The sequence below is a fragment of the Podarcis pityusensis genome, assembly GCF_964106645.2.
Source record: "Podarcis pityusensis genome assembly, chromosome: 9".
Lineage (NCBI taxonomy): Eukaryota > Metazoa > Chordata > Lepidosauria > Squamata > Lacertidae > Podarcis > Podarcis pityusensis.
In genome coordinates this window covers 37067108-37089521 of record NC_138034.1, presented here as the reverse complement: position 1 = coordinate 37089521, position 22414 = coordinate 37067108, and the positions used below count along the sequence as shown (strand labels likewise).

Genomic DNA, 22414 nt, shown 5'->3' with positions numbered 1-22414 from the left:
CATACAGCAACTCTGCTGATCTCTGGTAGTCCAGATCTTAGAGTGAGGAGCGGTTGGAGGCATAGTCTAAACAGGCAACTGCTGCAGTAAAACACCATGGCAATTGGTACTTCTTGCACATGATCATCCCTTTCTCTTTAGCATTACAACACCAAACCAACTGGGGGAGAAGCTGCAACTTTGGATGAGCTGAAAGTCATAGCAATGGGAGGCACAGACATGCTCTCACAAGGAGACAAAGCTTGACCCTCTCCCAGTGAAACAAAACTTTCGGTTCTGAAGGGTTTGTGAAATGAACAGAAGTTGCTGGCAGGAGCAGGGGGCAAGTGCAATGAGGACAGAAGCAGGGAGAAAGAAGGCAGTCCTCAGAATAAAGAGGAGCTTGGCCCTCCCTTCTCTTCCAGATTGTATAGTCCTGTCATCTTCTAGATAAGATAAATGGCCTCCATCAATCATCCCCTGCAGCCCTCACAGAAGCTGCCTATCTGCTTGACTCCTGAAACATACTGGCCTCCAACTGGGGGGTATTGCTGATCTGACAAGGTGCTCTTTTCTGAAAGCAGCCCCTAGGGGTTGATCATTTGCATAATGGTTTATTGTCTCCACAAAACTCAGCCATGCTTCCTACATTTTCCCAGATGATGGAATTGAGACCAGTTATTTGGGACAAGCAGGTAATTGTCAACCAAATGGAAATCAAAATGAATTTGTCAAGGAAACAAGGATAGTGCCACCAACCTTATAATTTACTCCCCGCCCCCTTCAGCATGTGGTAGAATCAATGCACGCCACTTCATACTCTCAATGAAAAGAAAGAGCTGTAGGAAACAAACATCCATTATTTGCAGACTTATTTTAAATCGGAAAGCACTCAGGGTAAGACATTTTGCTGCCCGAGGCGAGAACAAGATTGTGTCCCTTCCCATTTCATATACAGAAAGCAGCTGAAATGGCAGTTGAATCTTGCTTTAACACTGGTACAGTATCCTTCACTGCATCTGAAGACAGCAGGCTAGCTTAGGGTATATCTGACAGGACATATGACACTCCCTGCCCTCCTGCCTCACTCTACCTAATAGTAGGGCTGGTCCTGGTTATATCCACCATAGAACAATTATGGCACTTATCCATATATACTTTCTACGAATCTGAAGAGTTTTGTATTGGTGTTTTAATGGGGAAGCCCATGACTCTTCAGAAGGCTTCTGAATATTAACTGTCGGTACAACCCAAAAAATTAACTGTTGCTCCATCCTGGCTCAAATTCCAGTGCAACATAACCCACTGATAGCTTTCTTCTATGGCACAGCTTTTCAGTACAGTAGTTGGGCATGAGAAAAAATGGAGGACAGCATTAATGCCAGGTTCCTTTAAAATTTATTTCTTGTGTATGAGACTGATTAGATCATATCTGCTTCTCTTTGGTGATGATTCACAGTTTACCTGGGCTGCACTGCCTGTGTCTTGGTCAGCATTCTGTGAGTTGTTCATCTACAATGTAACAACAGGAACAACTGGTACAATTCTGTAGTGATGTTCTCTGTCCCACTTGTTCAGTAGCAGAAGTTTCAAAGCTGCAAAGTACTGTTTGTACCACAGCAGCTGAAGCCAAGTCTGAGGTTTTGCATAGACAAGATTAATGGGGAAGGAGAAATAATTTATCTTGCTTTTTTCTGTGCATGAGAATCAAGATTCCAGTTCTTTTAATCATTTGCATTGACTTAAGGGATGTTTGCTGGAATGCAGGGATTGGGGACCCATGACTCTTCAGATGCTGTTGTATGACATTCCCTTATCATTGGCCGTGCTGGTTGAGGCTTATGGGAACAGAGATCCAACAACATCTGGAGATCCTCAGGCTCCCCATCCCTGCTGTAATGAGAAGCCCTGCCCAAAATTGTAATATTTAAGGCAAGTGATTATTCAAAGAACTGAGGCCACACATGCCACACTTCAGTCCTTGCTTAGCGGCATCCTCCTGTTGAACTGAACACTGATACAGCATTATTATTCCTTGGTATTACGGCTAACAAAATATATAGGCAATCTTCTTAAACTGTCTGAAGTTTCAGTCTGATAGCTGACAATGGTCTGCCATTATTAAGGTAAAATGATCTACCTGTGTCAAGTGACAGGTGCACATGGGAGATGTATTCATTGAAGTGAAGCTTGAATGCAAGACACAAAAGCACATATGATTCTGTCAGCCTCGTGTTCTTCTGCACTTTCTGCTGTGAACCTTATCCTCATTTTGCAGGCCATAATGCACTTTATAACAACAACAACAACTTATTACAGCAAAAGTCTGTACAAATGCTGAACTCCCTTAAGTAGATAAGACTGCAAATTAGGGTGGCACTTCTACTGTATGTAGTAAGAGTGCTTGAGCTAATCAATGAAATATTCCAATGATCTAATTAAAAACCATCCCATAAGAAAAGCAAATTCCAGTTGTATACATCCGTGCAAGATCCAGAATATTTTTTACAAAAACATGTCGAAGTAATAAAAATAAAAATCCAAACTAAAATGCAAGATATGGATTTAAACAGAAATAATTACTGTATTTTTTGCTCTATAAGACTCACTTTTTCCCTCCTAAAAAGTAAGGGGAAATGTGTGTGCGTCTTATGGAGCGAATGCAGGCTGGGCAGCTATCACAGAAGCCAGAACAGCAAGAGGGATTGCTACTTTCACTGCGCAGCGATACCTCTTGCTGTTCTGGCTTCTGAGATTCAGAATATTTTTTTTCTTGTTTTCCTCCTCCAAAAACTAGGTGCGTCTTGTGGTCTGGTGCATCTTATAGAGCGAAAAATACAGTAGCTTAACTGTATTTTTAAGAACCCCCCCAAGAGAATGTTCAGAAATTGGGACTCAGCAATTTACTAGAACATAAACGTAGGACTTAGAGATGGATCACATGCTACTGTGAAAACAATGTGGGCAGAAAGTTAAACTGTAATTACAGTGTATGAAAACGGTATTTTAAATTCTGCAAATAACATTTAAGATATTGAGTTTTTAATATCGCTGTATTTATTATATATAATGTGTGTGTAAATGTTGTTTTAAAAAGAGAGAATGTAAAGTACCTGATAAAGCTAAGTGGAAGCAACAAAAAACACACAATCACAACTTAGTTTTTCTGGATTAATACTTATTACTGATTGCATTGTACTGGTGGCAGTGAAGCCCTGCTGCCTACAGTAGTACCCTTTTAACCTTGAAAGAAACAGAAAAGAGTTTGAAACAAGGTGCTGAATGCAAGTGAGATTCGATGATGGGAGAGAGAGAGAGAAACAGTGGAACACGCAAGCTGAAGTTGGGGCGCTTATCTGGAAAAGCAGAGATAGGTGGTGTGTGTGTGCTATCAAAAGTGGTAGATTGCAAGGGCAGGTTAGCCTAGCAGAGCCAGACATACCCTTAGGCAAAATGCCATGACCACCTCAGGTGGTAGCAGTCAGCTGTTGCTCCTGAGTTACTGGCCATTGCCCTCTGTTGGAAGACAGAGCTGTTTATGCCACACAACCTGACCTGGGACCCTAACTTAGTCTGCTGCCCCAGGTGCGGTGGAGGGTGCTATTCCATTCCCTTCCTCCTCAGGCTGAAAAATATCCTGGGCAGGTCCTGAGGTCAGATCATTCTCACAGAAAGGAGACACAGCGAGAGAGAAGAGGTGCAATTGTGTGGTGTGTAAAGAGACAATGACCCAACTGCCATGGCAACAAGATCATAGTCCTGCTTTGCAATATCTAGCAAGACAGGAAGGAGCAGCCTGGTGATCACAATGGCGTCTCACAATACTGTGAGACTTGGAACTTCTCATGGGAATTCAGAAAGAGGTGGGTAGGCGGAACTAATAATTATAGTTTTGTCCCCATTCTCCTCCCTGCCGAGTTGTACATGGTCAACACTGAGAGCTAAAGATGAAGTGGATAGGTTGTGCTAACCCCTGAAGTGTTTGTAAGCAAGATGTCAGGCAGGTGGGGACTGTCTGAGAGCAGGATGAAGTAGATGGTGCTAAGCCCCATTCATTTTTATAGACCAGTCTCCACTGGGCAGCATGCATAAGGCTGGCTTTAGAACTGTATGTAAAGACCAGGTGGCAACAAGCCAAGAAAGGTAGACACTGCAGGCTGCAAGTCCAGGGAAGAAGAGAAGGAAAACAAAGGTGATGATTGCCAGCACCTTTCTGCTGAAGCTCGGAAAATGGCCACACTCCTTCTGCAGTCTGTGCAGAATAGGGGAGAGGGCAAGGTCAGCTGGTGTAAAGTGTGTGGAACACTCAGTGGATAGCAGAGAAGGGGGAAGAAAGACACAACTGACAGAAACCCATAAGGCAGGGGTGGGGGGATCCTTTTTCATCCTGAGGAATGCATACCCTTTTGGGAGCCTCATGGTAATATCAGGCCAGAGGCAAAAGTGGGCAGAGCAATGAATATACATTTCACTTTGGTACAGCAGGCTGGTTTCTTCACAAAAAAAGGCATTATCCGAGTTCAACATCACATTCCAGCCAGGCAAAAATGCTCAAGGAAGGGGGTGAGGTAAGACTGGTGAGGGCTTTGGTCTGGGGATAGAGTGTGTGGCCAGGGAAGAGTCCCAAAAGAGACCTGGAGGACTGCATTTGGCCCACAGGCCTGAAGTTCCACATCCCTGATGCATGAGGTGAGGCCAGAGACACAGCCAAAGGTAAGGCACTGAGGATTTTGAGCAGGGAACTCTGTCTCACTTGGTAGCTTCTGTGCAGAGAAAACTGCTAATCTCTGCTGCACCACCACCACACAGGGCTAGATAAGGTACTGCAACTTTCAACACCAGCAAAATTTAGTGCTGTGAGCAGCTTTTGATAGCTGCTTTCTTTGGGCTTGGCTGCTCAAACAAATTTCTTGCTCAGAACAGGCTGAGCTGTTATGGAGTACCTGAGAGCTGGGCTGAACAGCTGGCCTGCCTCTTGGCTAACAACCATCCCATTCCAGCTCTGGTGATGTGAGTGTCCCACTGCCTCTGGAAAGAAGCTGTGGGGATGGCTTTTTGTTTTGCTTTTTGCACCATATTTTACCAGCCAAAATGTTGGCTGCAGGCCTGCAACTGAGATTCATTTCAGTAGAATCACACTTAGGCATCATTAACTTCCCCGGGCTGGAGCTATTAAAATTTATTGCAACTGTTTGATTGTTACCTGGAAGAAAATATATTCTTTAATATCTTTTCAGCTGTAACGTGGGGAATAATGCTAAGCTGTAAAATGCCTCTTTTTGAATTGCTTCATGGATCATAGGAATGCCTGGAGGCCAAACGGTAGCCTGGTGCCACATTGACTGTAGTTCGGTTAGTGAGGAGAGAGTTTAACCACCAGCCAAATCTGGGCTTAGCCAAGTGGTGTGGGAGCAAAAAAGTGGCAACGTAAGCCAGAGTGAGGGAACATTTGGCCCTTGAGACTACATTTCCCATCATCCCTGGCCATTAGTCATACTGGCTGATGGGAGTCGGAGTCCTATATGTACTTTTCCTTGCTTATTTGTTTGTTTTGTATCACAAAAAACCTTAATTGCATACAGAGCACCAAAGGTTCCCTATTCCTCTATCAGTCACAGTTTGGCTTACCGTGTTGTGGGAACCAGGCCAGTGTGTGTAGCTATGTTAAATCTTTTCCGTTTCCTTTCAACCCTGCTCACACTTACTTGGGAGTAAGGCCCCCCCCATGGAACCTACTTGCGAGTAAACGTGCCTTATTCAGCCTATGAGCTGGCAGCTCCCTTCCCATTGGCTGCTTCTGGCCATCGACGAGAATTATTAGACGGGGGAGCCGCGTCCGTTGGGATTTACAACCGTCTCCCCTGCTGCGAGAAACCGCGCGCGACGCACCTCTTTAAAGAAAGCGACCCCTCCCACCTGTCCTCGTGCCGCTCCGCCGGGGTTCAAGGGCTCCCATTGGCAGGCGGCCGCCGTCAATCTTTGTGAGGCGTCACGCGAAAAAAGCAGCCGGCGCAAACTCAGAGGGGCGAGTGCGGCAGATGCGCGTGTGCCACACGGGTGAGAAGGCGTGGCGCGGCTTCGTGTTCTCCCCCCTCTGTACAAGAGAAGGAAGCCTTATTTCCCCCCACCCACCTCCGTCCTAGGCGGTACGAACCTGCCTGGGCGACAAGGTTGGCAGGTGGTAATGTGAGGGGGTTCAAGTAATTCCTGCCCTGCCGCCGTCGGCGCTGAGCTCCTTTCCCTTTTGCCTCCTCACTCCCTGTCTCGGTTTCTCAAGGGAAGGGGAAGCGGTCGTTCGTGAGGGCTTGGGAAAAGGGCCCACAGAAGGGCGGGAAGGGCGAGGGCCAGTGGAGACGTTCACACGAGCTGGGCGAAGCGACGGGCTCAATTCGAACAGTTTCGAAAGCAGGCCGTAGAAACGGCCTTTCTCCATTTTCTCGCCTTTCCGGAAACAACCGAGGGAGCCCCGGGGTTTAAAGCAAACCACCCCGAGAAAGAGCCGAGGAGAAAATGGAAAGATGGGGTAGAAACGGGAACGGCAGGCGAGCCGGCCTTGCCGTCCTCCCTCCCACCCACGGATGCGGCCTGTAGGCCCTGCCTCTGACCCTTCGCACCCCTGTTCTTGGTTAAGATTGGTCCCCCTGCCTATAAGGTATTGGGAAGCGGGGTAGGGGGAGCCGGCCGGTAGGCCGAAAGCCTGAGGTCCAAACTCCCCGGAAGTTTTGTCGCTCCAAGTTGGCAGACTTGGGCAGCCCAGAAGTCTCGATTTGGCCATATCACCGGCACGTGGGCCGCTTTAGGATCTTGCCCCAGAAATGCCTGGTTTTGGAGTTTCTGTTGGGGTTGATGCCAGCATTAGCTCCTGTTCGCGGGAGCATCAGGGACCTGGGTAGCGGTGGAGGCTCTCCGAGAAACCACCACACCCAAATCTTGAAAATATTGTGTTCAAAAGAGGAGGCTTCGGGCGCCCTTCTAGTAAAAGAAAACAAACGCCGCCTCTATAGAAAAGTCACAAGGTGGTTTTGAGTTTCATATTAGAAGCCATGGGGTTAGCGCTCCTCCCCTATCAAGTAAATAATTAAATAAAAGTAACTGAGGACCTGACTCCCCCCCCAAATGCCCATGTTAGAAGCACTACTAAAATCGTGAATGTGTGCACCAGGAGTCTAGAAATCTCTGATAGCACGTTCTTTGTTAAAATCTGGCAAAGGGGGGGGGGGAGAAAAAATTCTAGTGCAGTATATTTCTCGTGGAAATGCACCACTTTCTGTGCCTGGCACAAGGGGCTCACCAGTATCTCTAGGAAGGATGAGGTTTGGATCTTTTGAGAGCATCAATAAAATGCACTGTTTCATAAAATGAATTGTTCAGTGCCGTAATTATTCCTTCAAACAGAGTAAGGAAAGTGCATGCTACTTGCCATGTTTTACAATATTTACAGGTATTTCAACAAAGACAATTTTCAAGTAAACATTTGAATCAGTTTGAATATATATATTTTAATCACATTGTGCATTTCCCCCCTTCCTAATAAGAGACATTAATTGACTTGCTTTGGGGGGAAAGGTTTTTATATAGCGTGCAGAATTGAGCGATATTATGTATAATAAATGTAAGTCAAACATGCTAAATTGGATCCTAGTTGAAAACCTGCATATTAAATCTATGTTTTAATATGGAACAGACTTTCTTGGGAGGTGGTGGACTCTCCTTCATTAGAGGTTTTTGGCACAAGTCAGATGGCCTTCTGTCATGGATGCTTTAGTAGAGATTCCTACATTGCAGGGGGTTGGGTACCTTCGGGGTACCTTCTAAGTCTACAATTTCAGAGAATCTAGGCTCAGCAATATGTATGCACTGGGAATCCTGGCTTATAAGAAAGAAAGAAAAAGGTTAGTTGCAAACAAGCCAACTTCAAAGCTGGTTAGTTTGAGCAGAGATCTTTTAAAATAAAAAGTAAGCTCAGCAAGTACTCCTTGCCACATGAGAAGGGAAGGGGACTACTGAACCCAACACTTTGTCTTACCAGAAAATGTGGTTATTTGCATTAACAACAGAAATTGATTGCTAATCAAATAGTTCTTAGCACCTATAAATGGTTAACTGTGTTTCAGTTCTATTTTGTTATTTTAGCTTCTTCCCATTACAGATAATAGCTTCTAGATGAAAGAGGGAGGATCACATTTGAAATAAACAAGAATTACTGAGTCCATTTAGCAGTTTATAAAAGCATTTTCAGAAGCTTGCAGTTCATTGCACATGCACATTTATCTAAAGTAATTCTGCTTATGCACTAATAAAGCTAAAACACTATAAACACTTTAAACATTTGTTTCACTTTGCTAGTTTATATTATATTCATACAGTGTTTTGGGGTTCAGGAATAGACTGTATAATAAAACCATACAGCATGTACTAAAATCTACATTAAAAATTGATACATAACTTAAAACATGATTCTGGAAATTAGCAAGCATATATAGATAAATCATGAATTTTCTTTGAAATATATCAGGCTACTTAAACATGTAACTGCTTTTCAATAAAGGTTTTTCAATAATAAGATCTTGACATGAAATAAGAAATTGTGCTTTCTGTTTAAGCAACACTATGAACATTCTATCAGTTTGCAGAAGACGTTACAGCGATGAATGAAGAACACACAGATGTAACGAATGGGTGCAGTAAAGTCAGAACTGGTACTCAGAATGAGGCTGCCTTATTGGCTCTTATGGAAAAGACTGGCTACAACATGGTTCAAGAAAATGGACAACGAAAATTTGGTGGACCTCCACCGGGTAAGAAAGCAAACCTGTGTGTTTTGAGAATGTTAAGCTTTGGAGTGGGAGTGAGGGAACAGATTTTGAATTAATACGTGTAATGTAGGTCAATTTAACATTGACTGAGAGCTCTGTAGTTAGTTTTTCAAAGAGTGCATATCCTTTTTGTGCTTAATGTTACAGGAAACTACTTTCTATAATTTGACCTATCCCAGCTTAAGATAAAGTAACTGGATTCAAGTTGATTTATTCCTGCTTGTTAGACTAGGCTACAATTCTGACCATATTTTGCAGTAAATTCAGTTGAAATCACTAACTAGCAGGAATGGGGTAGGGGAATAGAGCTATTAAACTATTTTCAAACTCCATTAATAAAACATATTTTACCCCATCTATTTATCGTACAGGAAGCAACAAATTATAAATTTCCTAATGTGTTAAGACATGTATGTTAAAGTTCTTATTGGCAATGTATCTTGTCTCACAGCATTTGTAATAATGTGCTGAACAATTTTTTTAAGGTTGGGAAGGTCCACCACCACCTCGAGGCTGTGAAGTTTTTGTAGGGAAAATTCCCCGTGATATGTATGAAGATGAACTAGTTCCTGTTTTTGAAAGAGCTGGGAAGATCTATGAATTTAGACTGATGATGGAATTTAGTGGTGAGAATCGTGGATATGCATTTGTAATGTATACAACCAAAGAAGAAGCTCAGCTTGCCATTAGGATCCTTAATAATTATGAGATCCGTCCTGGAAAATTTATTGGTGTTTGTGTAAGTTTGGATAACTGCAGACTATTTATTGGAGCTATCCCAAAGGAAAAGAAGAAAGAGGAGATCTTAGATGAAATGAAAAAAGTTACAGAAGGTGTAGTAGATGTTATTGTTTATCCAAGTGCAACTGACAAGACAAAGAATCGTGGTTTTGCATTCGTAGAATATGAATCCCACAGAGCTGCAGCTATGGCACGAAGAAAATTGATTCCTGGTAAATCTTTGTTTTTCATATAAAGTGTAAACACATTCTTTTCAAGCACTTCATTCCTAGAAATGGACTTCACTAAGAGCTAACCTTGATGAGATAGTGGCAGGTTCTTGTTCCCTAGCCATGTAGAAAGGAGGGAGTGGTGAATCTGATTAAGAACAAAATGGGCAGCACATAGGTGAGGAATGCTGAATTATCCCCCCGGCTACAGTTTACCTTGAAGCCTGTGTTCAAGTCCTTTTCTCCCACACACTTGTTCTTAAAATTGGACCACCATTTCATAGAGTCAATTTGGGTTTTTATTATACTGATCTGCTGCCATCACAGCTAGTTCAGCCCTAACATACTGAAGTGAGAAATGAAGAAATGACAATGAGCCTTCTTACATAAAGCAATTTTGTATTTTTCCTGTGTAGCCGAGAGTTGATTTTTGGCTTTCTTCTGATTTGGTTCCCTGCAAATCAGCCACGATGCCCCATCCCACATTGCTTATGACAGCCATAAACCATTTGGAAAGACTTTTGGGGGTTGTGGGGTGAAGGAAGAAGTAGATGAACATTCTTATGTAACTATGGAAAATGTTAAAAATTGATGCATTTTCATTTCGTTTTTCTTTCATAGGAACATTCCAGTTGTGGGGCCATACTATTCAGGTTGATTGGGCAGACCCAGAAAAAGAGGTTGATGAAGAAACCATGCAGAGAGTCAAAGTATTATATGTTAGAAACTTGATGATCTCGACTACGGAAGAAACAATTAAGGCTGAATTTAACAAATTTAAACCAGGAGCTGTTGAGCGTGTAAAGAAACTTCGAGATTATGCTTTTGTTCATTTTTTCAACCGAGATGATGCAGTTGCTGCTATGTCAGTAATGAATGGGAAATGCATTGATGGAGCTAGCATTGAGGTAACACTGGCCAAGCCAGTAAACAAAGAGAGTACCTGGAGACAACATCTGAATGGACAAATTAGTCCCAGTTCTGAAAACCTCCTTGTCTTTGCAAACAAAGAAGATGGTCACCAAAAATCACTACCAAAGCCAGCCAGTCTCCCAATTCGACTTAATGGACAGCACAGTCCAAGTCCTCCCGAAATTGAAAGGTGTACTTACCCATTTTTTCCTGGAACAAAGCTTACTCCAATTAGCATGTACTCATTAAAATCTAGTCATTTTAGTTCTGCAGCAATGCAGTTAGATTATTACTGCAACAAAAATAACTGGGCTCCTCCAGAATATTACTTGTATTCAACTACAAGTCAAGATGGAAAGGTTCTACTAGTGTACAAGATTGTTATTCCTACTGTTGCAAATGGATCCCAAAGTTATTTTATGCCAGACAAACTCTGCACAACAGTCGAAGATGCAAAAGAATTAGCAGCACAGTTTGCACTGCTACACTTGGGTAAGTTCTTAAAACTTTTATTAGTGTTGTTGTGGTTCTTGGTGTTCATTATTTTAGCAGAATGAATAATTTAAAGCAAATAAGACTTCATAGTAGCCCCTGGTGATTAGTAAGCAAGCTCTATGGAAAAGCCTGCATTTTATACCCCAGAGATACTTTAGAATCTTTTACATACACCAAGGGATGTAGAGACTTTGTACTTTTTGCCTCAGAATGCACCTGTCAGATACTCAGTTTCATCTTTTTAACTGTCAAGCAGCAGCATGCTAGAGAGCAAGAATACATTTAATCTTCAGTGTAAATCTGATTTTCTTTGTTGTTTTGGACCATGTTCATCTGGGATCTTTGCCTTTAAGATTGAGGCTTCTAGTTTTATTGAAAAGGCAGTGGCAGTTAATTTTCATTTCAATCACATACTTGCGTTGGGGGGGATTGCAGAAAAATAATGATACAGTAAAGTTGTTTGGGGATGAAGTTACGCAAATGCATTAACTTTTCTCAGGGGTTTGGGAGGCATTTACTGTCCTTAGAGATGTGTTTGTCAAGCACCAGCATGTGGCCCTCAGAAGGTGATACAGCTTTTGCAGTTGAAAAAGTTTCCCACCTCTGGTTTTTTAAGCTATGAGTGGTAAAATATTTTCCCAAACCTCTTCACCTTTCCTAGGATCTTTTTACAAGCAAATAGTCACTGTTTGCAAAAGCTACCCACTTCCTTTGTTAAAAGGACTAATTTATAGTTGATAAGGCCTTAGAGGTTGTAAAATAAAGGATTTGTGAAAACTCAACCAGGAAAAGATAAAGCATGATTGAGGTCACATCTGCAGGAGAAAGTGCTATCCAGGTACATGATTAATGTTACAAATCAGAAGACATGTTGGACAGGTTATGAATTAAATTATTATTGCCCAGCACTGTGCGTATATGCAGTTGCGCATGAGTTGATTCCATGTAAGTGGGAGGATGCCTGTACAGCATTTATAATCTGAGGGAAGTCTCAGGCTCAGTCAGCTGTCAGTTTGGATTTTTTTCAGTTGATTATACTTAGTTCTACCTTACTTATTTCTTAAGTAACGTACTTATTATTGCTCTGAGTTACCTTTCCCCCAAAACCCATTCCTTTTATATTATTCTTGGATCCAATCTTGCATAGCAGTAGCCTCCTAATTGACTTGCCTGGTGTGACTTTTACATGACTGAAGTATTGTACTGTATAATATGGTCTGGTTGGTGAGGTTTGGTACTGCTGTCTCTTCCGACTTCTCGTAACCAGCAGTTTTAAGAAAGTGAATACCCTAATTCTTAGTGCTTAGACTACACATTCTGTTGGATATTTTCTACTCCTGTATTACAGGGGTTACTATACTAAAATCTTCAGAATCGCTATCAGGATTATATGCCTAATCTCTATTGCATTGTCTACTTCCTGCCAACTCAAAGTTCAGGTTAACTTTTATCAATATAAAAGGTGGTATTTGAGAATTTTCAGCACAGTAGCTAGAATAAACACTCCACTACCTTTTCTCAATCTAAAATTGAAAACTTTACAGATGATCTGTTTCTTGAAAACATCCTATTTGATATGCCCCATTGATAATATTTTGCTGCTATGCAAAATCCAGAATTGTAGCTGAAGCCCTCAAGAGGAAATAGGTAAAGTAAGACTAAAGGCATAATAATACATAGGGTTTGTATAGCACTGCCAAGTATTCAAAGTGCTTCATGTGCATTATCTAGTTGTAATCTCTACAACCTTGCAAGGCAAGTCATTATTTTCCTCCATTTTTGGAGATATGTGGGGACTGAGAGAGGGGGAGAGGGTATTGGTTAAGGCTACCTAGTCAGCTCATGGTTGAGGTTAGATTTGAACTAAATTGTACCTCTATTTTCATCACTACTCTCTATTACTTTTCATATTCACATATAAGTCATAGTTATATGTGAGAATTGAATGATCTCCAGTAAGGATGGGTGAATCAGTCAATTATGGGTTCTTCCAAGTTTCTCATTTTCAGTTTTCACATTTCCCCATCAGTTTGCAATTACAATCCACATGAAAATTCATCAGAATTTAGTGTGTATTTTTCCTAATATATTCAGATTTGTATGCAATGTTGCATAATATACACCAGGCACCCCCAAACTTAGCTGTTTTGGGACTACAATTCCCGTCATCCCTGGCCACTAGTCCTGTTTGCTGTGGATGATAGTTGTAGTCCCAAAACAGCTGGAGGGCCAAGTTTGGGGATGCCTGATATACACATTTGGCAGAACAGTTTCCCCTAATATTATGCATTGTACATTGTTTCCACTAATATATGCATTTTTATGCATACTTTACTCCAGTACATGCATTTATTTACACGTTACTTGGCTGGAAAACTGAATTGAAAAATTAGAAGAATTTTTGAGGTTGTTTTGGTTCTTGTATTGGTTTGGGAAGTATGAATCAAATGCAAACTGTATTGAAATCTGTGACTAAACTTGTGTCAGTTTACAGTAAACATTTCATTTTCCTATCTGTATTAACAATTTTCAAACATGGCAGTTCAAGAGAGGCTTAAAAGTACATTTGTTTAGTTAGAAGGCTGGCCACTTTTCAGACCAATAGTGTCACAAAGTGCTTTATAATAACTAAAACACTTCAGTAACAATAATTAAAATACAACAATAAGACAAACATAGAATAAAATAGGCGAAAGCCAGCATTGGAATCATGTCCCAACTATTCTAGCTAAATTGTCAACCTCACCCTGTTTTAAAACAATATTTCTTTAGAGCGTGTTTAAAAGAGATAAGAAATGGGGCTTTCCTGACTTCTACTGGAGTTGAGTTCCATAAATGGGGGACCACATCAGAAAAGTCCTGGTTCTTTGTGTCTTATCAGCCAAATAGGTTTTACAGGCAGAAATCTTAGGATTTGAGTTGACTGGAATAAGTACAGGAGATAACATAAAGTAATATGAACTCAAACTGTTCAGAGCTTTAAATGTTATCAACAATTTTGGCATGATTGACTTAATCTCTTGGTCCCAGGCAGAAGCAAGGCAGCCACACTTTGTACCAACTGTAGTTTCCAATATATCTTCAAAGGCTATTTGGAGTACATTGCAGTAGTCTAGTCTGGAAATCACTAATGTGTGAATGACTATGGCAGGGTCAAATTTCTGAAGATTGGGTGGTACGACAGCTACAAACTTATGTTGATAAAATGCACCCCTGTACTTTATCTCACTCCTAGTCCTTTGAGGCCTAGTCAAGAGAATAGAAACAGAACTACAAAGTATGCCAACAGAAGGAAGGCCACAAACAAAAGAATACATTGAATCCTTCCTTCTCTTGTGACAATGGCAGTGCCCTCCAAGAGGCAGAAATGCGTCTTACTGTTGCATTTGAGAGATGCACTCAGGACTTGCATGTCCTAAGTTTACAGGAATTATAATGATGGGATACTGTATATAGTCTTACATAAAAGTCTTCCTGTTACACAGTTTTAGAAATAATTTTGGGGGAGTAAATATATGAACACTTTGTCTTAAACATTTTGTTCATCATTTTAAAGAAAATATTTCATCATCCAGATTTTTCCAATTTTTCAGAAAAAAAGCTTCTGAGGGGAAAAGGGGCCTTTAAAAAACATACTATGTTCCCTCCCTCCCCCGGGCCTTCACATTTCTGATTGTTTATTAGAGAAAGGAACCAGCCTGCCACTTCACACAACAGGATAACAACAACAAATCTAACATAGCTAGAGGTTGAGAGATTTTTCAAACAGTCTAAAGTTGTACTTACCATTCAGCTTTTGCAGTTAAGTACTTATAACATTAGATGAAAAATGTCCATGTTTGGAAACACAATTTAAAATGTTATTATCAGATGCTGAGAAGGGAGCTATCACAGAATTGTCAGTTATTGGTAGATATGGAAACCAACTTTAAATTATCTGTATTAAAATGTAAGAAGATCATGGGTTATACTGCCTCAATGGACATGTGAAAGTTTATAGGAGAGAGAAATAGTAAACATTTTTCCTGTGCCAATATACCTGAAAATAAATACAAAGTAACAGATAGGTTTCCTTGTATAAAAGGGATTTTTTGTTTGTTTGGCAACTATGTCCTTTACTAAAACCAATGAGAGTCTGATCAAGTTCATAATCGGCAAGACCCCTGTATTTAGATCTTGTTATTTTAGTATATGTTATGCAAATTTAAACCCTGTGACTTCAGTGTACTAAGGAAACCTCTAGATTGCGTTTAATTAGAAATGAAGAGCTCAGTACTTCTGGAACTTATGCCTTGAGATCAGCACTGCAACAGCATGCTATTCTTGCGTTCTTAGCTGGCATATTTGTGAAGGTGTATTTTGCAGTGCCAACACAACATAACAGTATTGTACTGCATAATGAATTTTGTGGCGGTTTTTGATGAATGACTTGGTGCCCTAGTACAGGAGGATTGGGGGTTGTTAATCATAACTTCAGTGTGCGGAAGATCAATGCCCTAAAGTGAGCTGAGAACTAAAAAGTTACACGTACATAGCAAACTGAAAATGCATAGTCCAGTTAATTAAGTTCCAGAATTCCATACACTTTTGTTAGGGTTAACATCACCTTGAAGATTGTTACATTCTGTCTCCACTGCTTGCAGAAAGGGTACATAACCTCTCCAGTCTGGACCTGTGTAGGAAAATTTGGAGAAAGTAAGCAGGTAAGTAACTTGATTGAAGAAAAACAAAATGGGCCAAATTCATGCCTGGTTAAACGCTTGGAATTTTCCCCGGAATGAAATTGCCATTTGCAGAGAAATAACTTGTGCTTCGATTATTGCACTTTTATTTTGAATGTTGCATGTAACTTCAGTAATTAATCCCCAGTAGTAAAGAGTCACAAATTCTCCTCCATTGTAAAGAGTGATCAGGGTATATATTTAACTATTGGCAGAAATAATATGAAAATATGTAAATACAATATTTTTCCCTTTCATATTTTTTTAATGGCACAAGGAATTTCTGTGTGACAAAAATCATGCTTAAATGAGGCTTTCTCTGACCTCCTTAAGTTGCATATAAACTAATTGATGTTTTATTACTATTTTTTCTGTTCCCCCACACCATCCACTGATATCAAAATGTCTTCTACCATTCATAAAGTTTTATTTATTGTAACTCCTTTTGCTTCTTTTTTGTCTCACCCCCCAAATGCTGATTTTACTGTCACACTAAATTCTTTCCCTTTTCATTTCACATTTTTATCTAGATTATGGCAGAAGCTTATGCATATTATTCATGTTTAGCACCTAGTATATTGTTAGCATGCCTATAAATAACATTGATGATGTAGTGCCTGTGTTTTGGTTCATTGAGCTTTAAAATATATGTTGAAAAATAAATGACAAGGTTTATGAAGTCCAAGGAATGAAGTTGGTCTAAACCTGTGTACTCTACTTTAACTGGAGGGCTGCAAATTAAATCATTTCCAAACCCCCCCCATGCCTCCCCCCCCCCCCCCCAAATCCTGCCTAGTTCAGGAGAGTAGATATGCTAGTCTACTGTAGCAAAACAAGCCATGATATTTATGGCACTTTAAAAGACTTAAAACAAAGTTATTGTGCATGCAGGGTTTTAAGAACTATAGTATAGCATTTACATTTTCCTAATAATACAGCTATGTACTTGTTTTTATTTTGAACCAATATGTAACTCCTCCAAGTCATCTAGAACAGTGGTTCACAACCTTTTTGGTACAGCAACCCACAAGTTCACATTTCCTTGCTGTGGTGATCTATAGCTTCATTGTCATGTGAATTTTGTATCTTAGGTCTTTGACAGCAATCAGCTTTGTGCATTTTAATGGCAAGTTTGCCTGTTTTATAACCAACAACTTGAGGCACCCAAAGACAAATTTACTTAACACTCCAATTAATGTGCAGTTTGTTGAAATATTTATAGTATAGTACGGATTCCATTCGACTTCCAAGGTACGACGGTACTTACAAAGTGATTCTCAGTTTTGTTTATGGGAATGTCAGAACACCCACCATCTGGATTGCAGGATATTGCTTCAAAAGCTACAAAAATTATTCTATAAACATATGGTTACATAAACAGTGTAGGGCCCCATCTGTACTATATGTTTAAAGCAGTATTATATCACTTGGCTTCCCCCAAGTAATCCAGGAAACTGTTTGTTATGGGTGCTGAGAATTGTTAGAAATCCCTGTTCCCCTATAGAGCTACAATTCCCCAAGTGGATCAACAACCCAGGGATCTCTGGGCATTGTAGTTCTGTGCAGGGGAATGGGTTTTCCTAACAACTCACAGCACCCTTAACAAACAACAGTTCTTGGGGGGAACTGAACTTTGGGGGACGCCATGAGTGTGAAAGGACGTGGGTTGTGCTGTGGTCTAAACCACTGAGCCTCTTGGGCTTGCCGATCAGAAGGTCGGCGATTCGAATCCCCGCAATGGAGTCAGCGCCTGTTGCTCGGCCCCAGCTCCTGCCAACCTAGCAGTTCGAAACCACGTCAAAGTGCAAGTAGATAAATAGGTACCGCCCCGGCGGGAAGGTAAACAGTCTTTCTGTGCGCTTCTCTGGCTTCCAGAAGCAGCTTAGTCATGCTGGCCACATGACCTGTAAAAACTCTGCGGACAAACGCTGGCTCCCTCGGCCTGTAAAGCGAGATGAGCGCTGCAATCCCAGAGTCGTCTGCAACGGGACTTAACTGTCAGGGGTCCTTTACCTTTACCTTTTATGAGTGTGAAAGTGATGTAATACTGATTTAAATGTATAGTGTAGATGGGGCATTAGTTATAATGAACTATACATATTTTTTATTATTTTATTCATGATAAAGTCCATTTTGGCAAGTAATAGTGGCAATGTATGCGCACATTGTGGCCAACTGTCACCTGATCTGCCATCATCTGCCAGGGAGCAGTTTCCAAGCATTAAAATGTAAGACTTGAACCTTTCTCTTTGTCAACATAGCATTCCAATATGCCAATGAAGCAAAAAGTTGTAAGAGGTGTTCATTGTTTCAGTTAAGGATTAAAAGTAAAAAATTATTATTTGGGGTTTAATTATAAACTCCACTTGCACAGGCATTGCAAGTTGCAACATATAGGCTGGGAAACACTTTTAGAATATAATCTGTTGGCTAAAACCAAGAGTAGCTTCATCCTGTTCCTTTTACGGTGTTGAGAAAATAATTTGGCTTATTTCGACTTGTATTATCTCAGAAGGCATAACTGAGTGGGGAAATTAAGAATTTTTGTTGGTCAATCATAAAATAGAAATTTAATTTGTTACTAAACAGTATTGAATTTTAAGATGCACATGCTGGGAAATTATTTATAGATGTGTTTTTAGCTGTTTTCCTTTGAAAGGCTTGTTGCAGTTCTGCAATTATTATTAATTTATTTGCGCAGCAGCAATAATACTTAAATTGTTAAGAGATGTAGGTGTATACCAAGATGCATGGTAGTTAAATATTGGCTAATTGATGTGATAAAAAGTACTGCCACTTTCTTTTTCTCTGAAACTGATTTATTTCTAACTTGTAGATTGAGTCTTAAAGGCAAAGATTTAAAACTTGCTAAGGTTGGACTCTTGGAAACCCATTATTTAAAACACTTCAGTGTGGTGGCATGATAACTCTGTTTCTGCAAAATTAAAGATGCAACTGATATCTATAAATGAATTTTCTGTTAGGCAGGGGCTAATTAGACATTATATGCAACTATGTGAATAAAGCACTGAAGGCTTTCTTACTAGTAAAATACTCTTTTGAAAGGAGGCATTTCTGTTCCAAATCTGATTCCAGGTATGTTTAATCTTCAGAACAAGTTTCTGATGATTCAGGAGGAAAGATGCTGATAATTGGGAGTGGAGAAGGGCAGAGGGAGGACTAAATCTTTTCCACTCCATGTCCTCACCCAATCCCAACAAACAGCTTAAAGATTTTATTCTAAAAGGCTTGCAGGGTTTCTTTATATGCATATGCATATAATGTTTAATTAGACCCTAAGTGCCCAGTATTTGTAGCTACTAGGAACAAAATTTCTGAGCCATCTCTTAGTGTAAGAAGATTTGCAGTTCAGTATCATCCATCTTCATTGCGTTTGACTTTTTTGAGGCTTGAAATGTATAGACAGTTGTTTAGCTGAAGGACAAAGCATGTAAGCTCCTGTCTCCATGTGACAGTCATGCAAATGGCTTTTTCCTCTGCCATGCCATGGGTTATGCGCTGGACAAGTTGTAATGCTGTACCAGGCTACTAGATGGCACCACAAAGTCTTCATTGGGGACATCCAGGGAGGTAGCCAGAGTTCCACCTGGTAGTTCATTTTGTACAAGCAAGACAAGTAAGCTCTCTCTCTGTATGGCCCTGTCATACTTTGTTTTAGAGAGCTTTGGCTCAAAGTAGCCCATGTGTATAGGTAGTCTTCAGTGCTGTTGGTGAGCAGCAAGGTTTTGAGTGAGGAACTTGTAGGTTGCATGGAAATCTTTAGTAAAAGGCGAAAGATACCTGTTTACATAGTCTAGATTTGCAGAAAACAAAAACAGTGACCATTGTTTTATTTCTTAACTTTTGTTGCTTAATTAAACCTCTGTTGTGCATTCAAACTTAACTCAGATTGTTATTGTTTTTTTACAGACTACAATTTCCGTCGAAGTTCAGTAAATAACATTTCTCCAGTTAGCGCTACTCTCTCTTCTGGAACAACCAGCATGTTACCATATGCATCCAGACCATATTCTTATCCAAGCTACCCTTTGTCACCAACAATTCCACTTGCTAATAGCAACCATGTTGGACAGCGTCTGTATATTTCCAATCAGGCCTCATTCTTTTGAAAAAAAAAGAGAAAAAGCTGGATGAAAATGGAATACGTTTTATTTTATTTTATTTTAAATCTAGAGTGTAGTTTTAGTTTTAATCGGGTCCACGCAATTAGTTTTGGTGAGTTAACTTTATCCATTTTACAGATTGCTTATAAATTTACTGAATTTGTGTGAAGATAAAGTTTCAAACGTGTTTTTGTTTGGCAAGAGTGGGATTCTTTCAAACGTGACATAGTATTTCATGCCTTGTCTAATTGTAGGTAAGGGAATCCAAGTAATATTTTTTTTAAGTAATTACTTTGCTGAATGGTAGCATTAACATATTTTAAGTGCCTACAAATGTTGGTTATAATCTTGTTACCAAGGATCACACTTCTTTTCTTTTCTCTTGGAGATGGGAAACATTATTTAGTTAAAAAGCAAAGTATTATGTAAGAAGGAAATGATACATATGAGAGATTTATTTTTGTAGAAATACAAAAACAAACTTAACTCCAAGTGAATGCCTCCAAATTTGACTTCACACAAATAACTTATATACTATTGTGGTCCTTGTAAATCACTTTGCATTTTAGTTGCATCATAAATATTTGTTTTATTAATGAAACAAATTATTTTGTGTTAATTTATCCAATGTTTACATTGTTAAGCATTATTTGTTAAAGGTACTGTTCTATTTGCATGTTGTCATGTTTTTAATGTTTATATCATGTGTTTAATTCCATACTTGAATGCAGACATTTTGACATTAAATTCTTGCTGTATAAAATACTAATGAGATTTGTCTTTAATACGTAAAGTAGTTGTCAGTAAATTTCAAATCAGCTTATTACCATGATTCTGCCCCCTGTGGTGTTGAACCAATAAGTTATCTGATTAAAATGCACATATTGCAAACCACCGTATGAAACTGCAAATAAGGTCCAATTTATAAGTTATTAGAGTGGGTTCTCTGTTGTCCATTCAGTTGCATGCTGTATCACTAACATATAGATACAGAAATGTGGATGGGATAAAGGGCATTGTTCTTTCACCTCCCATCTTGATATCCAAATTTAGGCATTGGAAGGGTTAAGGCACCTCCTGTCTACCACTGCTCTTCTCCCTATTACCCCCTGCTCTGAACCTGGTTTTCTTTAAAGAGCTTCTGCATATAAATATAAATAGCAACATATGTTGTGGACTATAATAGTTGCTTCTCAGTGAAGACAGCATACTTACTTTGAACTGTAGGTGGCAGCAGTGTGCTGCATGAATGGCTTCTAGAGTTTATTTACATCCTGCCTTTGGAATTGAAAATATCAATGCAGCTAGCAAAGGAAATAAAAAACAAATGGGTCTAACGAGCTATGGAAGTTTAGTTTACTTTCTCTTGGTTAACTCTTAGTTAGATAACTAATTCCAAAGATCCATTAGTTGTCAAACACTACTTTTAAACTTAGTGTTGTGTTGAATAACTGAAACATTTGCTGCTACAAAAGAAGGAGTTAATCAAATTCTGAATGTGAAAAGAAATTGTCAGTTGCAGCATGAGGAAAGTTATATGGTTGCATTGTAGCAGTCTTGCCTGCTCCCCGTTAATATGGAGAGCATTAATTTGCCACAGTGCTATGTGTCTTCCAGACCTATCCCAAACTTTGAGGAAAAAGGCACCTAGGCAGATGTGCCACAAAGCTGAGAAAAGCTGCTGCTACCTGGTATATGTTTTAATATTAATTTGTATCCATTTTCAGATCATTGGCATAATCCAGGCAGAGCCCTCCCCCTGCCTCATTCCTAATTTCAAATGACCTAAAGTTAAGAAATTTTAGTAAATTGGATTATTTTTCCCCACTAAAGTCAGTGGAACTTGATAATGATTTATCTTGGTTGGCCAATGCTCCATAGCTCCAAACTGGAGAATTTTTTTAGTCTGTAACTTGAATTTGATATTTGTGAAGATGCATATTGTTTAGAAGTAGAATTTCTTTCCCACTAGAAGCAATCTGGTTTGTTTGTCAGCACAATGTATAGCCAACGTATTTCTCTTCTGGGGAAAACCAAATGCATGTATTATTATTTTTTTTCATCTGAAGAGAATGCAAAATAGTTTTCCAGTTTCAAGCTGGCATTGGTTACAAATCAAAAGCAGATGTTTTACTGGTGAGATGGACAGGTTCTCTTTGTTAATGCTTACCCACCAGTTCATTGCTACTTCGACTTCCCCAGACTGATATAAGTAAATGTGGATTGCATTTTGATAGCACTAACTTGACCGTGCTGAACTTGGTACTCTGTACTAAGGAAACCCAGGAAACAGTGCTTAAGTCTAATGCTAGAAAAGGATCTTATACCTGCGTCAACACAGAAGACATGGAGTAAGCTTCCTTCACCTAATGACATGAAGGTTTTTATCCACTGATATGTAGAGAGCCATAGGATAG

At 39.9% G+C, this 22414-nt stretch overlaps 1 protein-coding gene and 1 long non-coding RNA gene across 12 annotated transcripts; one reads left to right on the top strand and one right to left on the bottom strand.

Moving 5' to 3' along the window:
• Positions 1-1358: 1358 nt before the first annotated feature.
• On the bottom strand, positions 1359-5855 carry LOC308485547. 3 transcript variants are annotated; one of them, XR_013990597.1, is made up of 3 exons: positions 5716-5855; positions 2120-2268; positions 1359-1491 (listed from the first exon to the last, which is right to left on the bottom strand). It is a non-coding gene; the product is annotated as an uncharacterized lncRNA (long non-coding RNA). The 3 variants fall into 3 exon arrangements; XR_013990599.1 differs by having other exon boundaries at positions 5608-5732; XR_013990598.1 differs by lacking the exon at positions 2120-2268 and having other exon boundaries at positions 5716-5848.
• Positions 3134-20494, top strand: RBM46 (RNA binding motif protein 46). Of its 9 annotated transcripts, XM_081021374.1 has the most exons (6): positions 4534-4692; positions 8606-8777; positions 9281-9748; positions 10367-11149; positions 15796-15855; positions 19804-20036. In XM_081021374.1, exons 1-5 carry the CDS (start codon positions 4660-4662, stop codon positions 15849-15851), a joined length of 1512 nt encoding a protein of 503 aa, XP_080877500.1. In that variant the 5' UTR covers positions 4534-4659; the 3' UTR covers positions 15852-15855; positions 19804-20036. The 9 variants fall into 9 exon arrangements, with proteins under 9 accessions (XP_080877494.1, XP_080877500.1, XP_080877493.1 ...); XM_081021368.1 differs by lacking the exons at positions 4534-4692; positions 15796-15855 and adding an exon at positions 3134-3842 and having other exon boundaries at positions 19804-20494; XM_081021367.1 differs by lacking the exon at positions 15796-15855 and having other exon boundaries at positions 19804-20494.
• The last annotated feature ends 1920 nt before the right edge of the window (positions 20495-22414 follow it).

Coding starts and splice junctions, on each gene's coding strand:
- RBM46 (XM_081021367.1), top strand. CDS start 4,660: ATGCATGAGGTGAGGCCAGAGACACAGCCAAAG. Junction 4,693..8,605: donor GGCCAGAGACACAGCCAAAG/GTAAGGCACTGA, acceptor ACATTCTATCAG/TTTGCAGAAGACGTTACAGC. Junction 8,778..9,280: donor ATTTGGTGGACCTCCACCGG/GTAAGAAAGCAA, acceptor AATTTTTTTAAG/GTTGGGAAGGTCCACCACCA.